The 6,210-nt window shown below is 32.5% G+C and overlaps 1 protein-coding gene across 1 annotated transcript; it reads right to left on the bottom strand.

The window, feature by feature from the left end:
* Positions 1-2,733: 2,733 nt before the first annotated feature.
* LOC126660312 (zinc finger CCCH domain-containing protein 29-like) lies at positions 2,734-5,742 on the bottom strand. The gene is made up of 2 exons (XM_050353734.2): positions 5,600-5,742; positions 2,734-5,014 (listed from the first exon to the last, which is right to left on the bottom strand). The coding sequence occupies exon 2, from the start codon at positions 5,003-5,005 to the stop codon at positions 2,987-2,989; it is 2,019 nt and encodes a 672-aa protein (XP_050209691.1). The 5' UTR covers positions 5,006-5,014; positions 5,600-5,742; the 3' UTR covers positions 2,734-2,986.
* Between the last annotated feature and the right edge of the window lie 468 nt (positions 5,743-6,210).

Below are 6,210 nucleotides of genomic sequence, written 5' to 3'. Positions count from 1 at the left end.
TTAGAAATAAAGAAATGAATGTAATTCATTTACTTTGAAAAATTCAAGATTTAGTTGTGAAAATTATTCAGATATAACTTATATAAATCCGATTTATAAATTTAAGGAACAAACTAAACCTTTCACTTAAAAACAAATATTAAGAACATAACCTCCTTATTTTAAAGAGAAATTCACAAAATTACCATAAAAAGTCTTTCCTTTTCACCATATACCACTGTTGTAGTATTTATTACAAACTATGCCATCTATTTCAAAGAAATTTCAACGCTACCATTTTGCCAAGTGCACCTGAAATGACCCGCGCGTCAAAATGGATCCATAATTGGGTCCAATTCAATATGTATCAAGTATCCAATTCAGTAAAACTGAAATGGATTGGATTTAATTTTTTTTTATAAAACTAATAATTTATTTATATATTTATCTAATATAAAAATATAGAATATACATATATACATATATACAAAACGATACAATATTTTAAAGTACAGTTTTATAAATTATCTAGAGGATACATTATTGATACATACCGAACACGGATGTGATGCATAAATAATTTATTTATCATGTATAATTATATATTAGAGATGTATCTATCATGTATAAATAATTTATTGATCATGTATAATTATTACCTACAAACTATGTATTTAATATGTGTCAAACATATATAAAAATATATGCGATATTACTTAAAAAAGACGTACTAAAAGAACAAGGAAACAAGGTTTTGATGATCGAATATGTATCATATATATACCAGAGATGTATTAAACATGTATAAAAATACATACAATATTACTTAAAAAGAGAAGACGTACACAAAAACAAGGAAAAAAGGTTTTGACGATCGAATATGTATTATATATGTACCGGAGATGTATCTGAAATGTATTAAACATGTATAAAAATATATGCAATATTACTTAAAAAGAAGACGTACAAAAAAACAAGGAAAAAAGGTTTTGACGATCGAATATGTATCATATATGTATCAGAGATGTATTAAACATGTATAAAAATATATGCAATATTACTTAAAAAGAAGACGTACAAAAAAAAAATTTGACAATCGAATATGTATCATATATGTATCAGATATGTATCAAATTTGTATTAAATATGTATCAAATATGTATCGGAAATATATTAAATATGTACCGCAGATCTATCCATTTTTCAATTACGAGATCTGAATTATATATAAAAAATAAAGTAACATATTTCATATTTTTTTACATAACTTAAATATATAAAACTTCAAAAAATAAAAACGAGCCGATCGAATTAGTCGGTTGATTTAATTAAATTGATAAAAATAGGGAAATGAGTTTGAACGGTCGAATATGTATCGAAATTGTATAAAATATGTATTAAATATGTATCGCGAATGTATAAAAATATATGTAATAATACGTATTATATTATGAGTCACGTGTGTAACACGTAAATCACTTGTAGTACATTTTAAAAGCAATCACCCTCTTCGCTACTTTTAGTTTATTTTAAAAAAATATATTTATTCATAAATAGATAACACCTTTTAAGAGTTCCTTTTTTCCCTTTCACACGAGGTAATAAAATCATTTTATATTTGATGTTGTATTCATTCCTAAAAAATGATTAAACTTGGTAATATGAATTCTGTCTCTTTAACTCCATCTGAATAATAATAGAAAAAAAATTAATCTAAACTTGAGCCACCAATAACGCGTGGATCCATCTCCATCTTCACATGCCCACAACAAAACAAACCATTCATTTCAAAATCAACTGAACCCATTTTTGCTATAACCCATCTAGGTACAGTGTCAAAGCAGTAACAAAAGCTATATATTTAGATTTAGCAGTACTGTTTTTATTCTTGGTAGAATTTCAGTTAGCATCTTCAGATATTTAGATTTTGCACCACTAATACTCACCAAATCAATTTAAATCTCACAGAAATCCATTTAAGGATAACATCTTTTTTTTTTAACTCTGGGCAAACACTTAATTTCTACAAATGGGTCTCAACACCTCATCTTCTTTACAACACCCACAAATTCCATTTTAAATTCACAAAATCTGTATTCATGGGTTCTTTTGGGTTAAAGCCGCAGTTAGAGGAAAAACTGTCTCGCCGGAATCTGCTGGTTGCTGCCGCCGGTCTGAAGAGAAGAAGAGTTGGTTGCCACCGTCGGTCGGGAGAGGAAAGAGGTTGCCGCTGGTCTTGGGTCAGAATTGCTACGGTCGTTCATGGTAGAGAAAAAGTCACGCGGTAAAAAAATGGCACTGATAGAAAAGAAATCATAAAAGATGGCAGTGATGAAAAGAAATTAGAGAAATGGCATTGTGTGAAAAGAAATGTCATATTTTGGTTTTTTGTGTTATTTTCTCTATTTTAAATCATAAATGTTAAAACTAATTTAAACATACTTATTAATTCCATTATTAAAAAGTTTAGCTTTAAAAATTAAATTTATCTATTTAATAAAGTGATTTAATAAAAATGACAAATTTAAACTACAACTATAGTCTTTTAAAAATCTTAAAGTATCAGCTATTTACTACTAATATATTTTTTTAAATGAACAACTAAATAAAAACAAACTAAAAACAATAAATAAAAACTATTTTTTGTTATTTCACCACTAATGGAAACTGTTCGATTTTGTAAAAATTATTCTATTAATTTTAGAGCATTTTATTTATGATTGTTACGAAGGCAAAATAAAATACAAGAAAACATTAATATTCAATAGAGAGAATGACATTAATCTCTTCATATTGCACTAAAATTACAAAGCATATAAATAAATAAGAATATAAATAATTTAAAAAATTAATCCTCTCTTCTTCCTCCTAATGTTTTAATCTATTGCTCTTAATTCATTTGTATGAATTTTCAATTTTGTTTCCTAAATTGTAAGACAATTAACAATAAATTGAGGGGTTATGATCCATTTTTTCAGGATAATCTTTGGAGCAATGAGATGTTTGCTTATGCCACCATCTGCTCTTGATCTATATACATTTGCTCCAACCACGGCGGAATCGATTCGCGAACTCCTGTTCCGATATTATACTGTTTTTCAGCACCACTGAACAATGAACTTCGGACCGGAGGAACATCTTTAACTAATGCATTAACCCAAGACACATCAGGCTCATCAACATTGGGCGAGTTGAAGTTCCGTGTTGCTGCCGGATTGTTGCTGCTCCGAAAACCGAATGAAGCGGATTTCTTGAGCTTGTTCAGCTCATCTCCTTGAACTCCCCAATCCAATTTTCCGTCAGGAGAGCTCCATTCGGACCGATTGGATGACATCATCGATGCGGAATTTGCAGCTGCAGTGACTCCAAGACGGTTAGTAGCTGCTCCACGGTCGATGAAACTATGACTCCGCTTGGCAAATGCAGAAGATCTCGAATTCATCATAGCTGCAGCCACTGCAGCTGATGAGTCGAAACCATATGAAGCAGATGGATTCCACTGCGGAGAGGATGCGAGATTAGATGGGTAGCTTGATCGAAGTTGGTTCATGTTTTGGCGCATCGGAAGTCCAGTTGGCGATTGCAACTGCGTCGGTCTTGACGATTTTAATGACAACCCATGTAGGGGAGACAACATAGAAGGATCCATAGATCCAAAAACATCATCAAGGTTAGTAGGCTTTAAATCTCCAACCCTGTTGCCCCAGTAAGATGGAGACGATAGACCAGATAACTCGTCGATCAATTGTTGTCGCTGAAGTTGGCTATTATGATTTTCTAGCCCGAGCAATTCCCTTTCCAACTCGAAATCTCTAGCACAATAAGCAGTTTTTAATCGACTCCCTTGCAGTTGCAAAGTCGGTGGTGTAAGATTAAGTTTGTTCTGCCATGAACCTCCGTTCTTCGGTGATGACGAGGCAGTTGCCAACGGGGACATAGGTGGAGTTGAGACCGAAGGTAATGCCAAAGATGATGATCCCAAATTCAATGGGCTTAATGTCGCCATGTCCATTGAACTAGCCGACAAAGACTTAGGCGAAGGCATTGCGGAACCTGTTGAAGCATACACGGGTCGCAACTCCTCGGGTCTATGAGCGAAGAAACAAACTTTTCTAGCACAACCAATCTCATCCTTGCAAAGCCGAGTACGATATTGAGCAGGATGCAGCCATGACTCAAAAACACCATGTGCATATTCACAACCATCGCCCTTCTGGCACGACCCCTTACGGAACTCAGGGCACGGAACACAGCTGTAAGGTAACTTCTTTGGGTCTCTTCTCCTTGCATTCTCTCCAGGATGAACAAACGGACACTCAGTCCAATCGTGAGAGTACGCCCTCGAGCAAGGCTTAACCTTAAAACAGTACATTCTAAACTCATCCGTACCGTATACGCCATTGTTAATATCAGGCAACGCCACATCAATCGGATATTCTTTTTTCTCCACTCCGTCTTTTCCAGGCTGAGACATCAAAATCATCTTCTCTTCCTCGTCTTCGCTCAAGTTTTCGCCTTTCAGCAACGACTCAACCAATTTCCACCTTGAACTTCCCAAAGACTTCATAGACAGGGTAAAAAGATCACCAGCCTTGTTTCCACTAGCATCAACACGATCAGCGTCAGCTGATGCATCAAGCAACAGCTTAACAGTTTCAACCAAAGAACTAGCACCACCAGCAACAGCACAGTGAAGCGCCGTAACCTTATCGGAGCCACAAACCCGATTAACATCAACTCTCCGCGTTTCGACAATATACTTCAAAACATGACAACTTCCAAACATGGCTGCAATCATAAGAGGTGTTCTCTCTTCAAACCCCATCTTTTTCGAGCCGGTACGTCTACCGTACCAATAACTTGCTTCATCAACAACATCTAAACCCTTCTCTTCAACTTCAGCTCTGAATCCAACAAGATCATCACAGGCAGACAATTCAAGTAAAGATGAACATTTATACACCTTTTGGCTGCTGAATTTTCCTTCCATGGCAGGGCAAAATTTACTCTTGGAACCACTGCACATAACCTAAACCTGCATAACACAAAAATAATTATAAATAAACATGCCACTCTATCATTGAATAAACAATATAATACAAATAATTCCTTCTATTTTTTTAAAACAAGAAAGATTCAAGACCATAAACTGTATTCAAACCTCATTCTAGAGTAATTTAAAAACAATAACAAGAAATGAAATTTATTCACCTAAAAATAGCAAAAACCTACAAAATAAAATGATTTAAACATCATATTTTTACAATTAAACTAATTAAGAAGTCAAATTAGCATGAAACTAAACCATTTCTATTCATAACAGCTATTTTTTATCCTAAATTTACCTCAAAAAATTCAAAGTTCAACCAAATTTTAATTTTACAACACTAACCAAGAAAATAAAGATTCAATCTTTGACAAAAACAAACAAACCCAAATGAAAAAAAGACCTAAAAACCTAATAAAACTAACAAATTTAACCAACCCATAAGCAAAACAAACATAAAAATTGAACCTTTACATCAAATTTCTTCAAGAAAAGGACCCAAAAATGAAACTAACAAACACAAAAACTCAATCTTTACATAAAATTTCTTCAAGAAAAGAGCAAATATCATACCTTGGTAGGGGGGAAATTGAAAGAATTTAATGAAGATGGAAATGAAATATTTTTTGGTAAAATTGGAGGGTGTGAGTTATGGAAGTAGAGAAGAGAGAAGTGGAGGGTTGTTTATATATTTTGAAAAGGTTTAAACTTTATTGAGTAAGGAAGGAGAGAGGAAAATGAGACTTTTCTTTGCTTTGTATAGTTTGTGGTTTTTTGGTCAAAGTCAGAACTTCAAAGCTAAGCCCACTTCTCTATCAACTAATTTTATTTTATTTTATTTTATTTTGTGTGATTAACTAATTGTTTTATGAATAACTAATTGTTTGGTTTTAGCAATGAGGTGAGATTTGTGTTAATTTATTTTTTTAATATGGTATACTTTAGCTTGACTAATATTAGAACCATCTTGGCCAATAGAAAATAATGTTATTATGTTTTTAGCATAGTTATTATTTTGAAATTATAGTCTAAAATAAATTTATTAGACTTTATCAACTTGATTCATAAATATAGTCAATATACATTTTATAATATGTTCTTTTGTTGTCTCGGCTAGCTAGAACTTGCTGGACGATATTTTTTAAACAGTTATATGATGAGGATTTAAATTTGAAAATTTTAAT

The sequence above is a fragment of the Mercurialis annua genome, linkage group LG8 (genome assembly GCF_937616625.2).
Source record: "Mercurialis annua linkage group LG8, ddMerAnnu1.2, whole genome shotgun sequence".
Classification (NCBI taxonomy): Eukaryota; Viridiplantae; Streptophyta; class Magnoliopsida; order Malpighiales; family Euphorbiaceae; genus Mercurialis; species Mercurialis annua.
The sequence above is the reverse complement of the archived record's forward strand: the minus strand, read 5'-3'. Positions and strand labels throughout refer to the sequence as shown.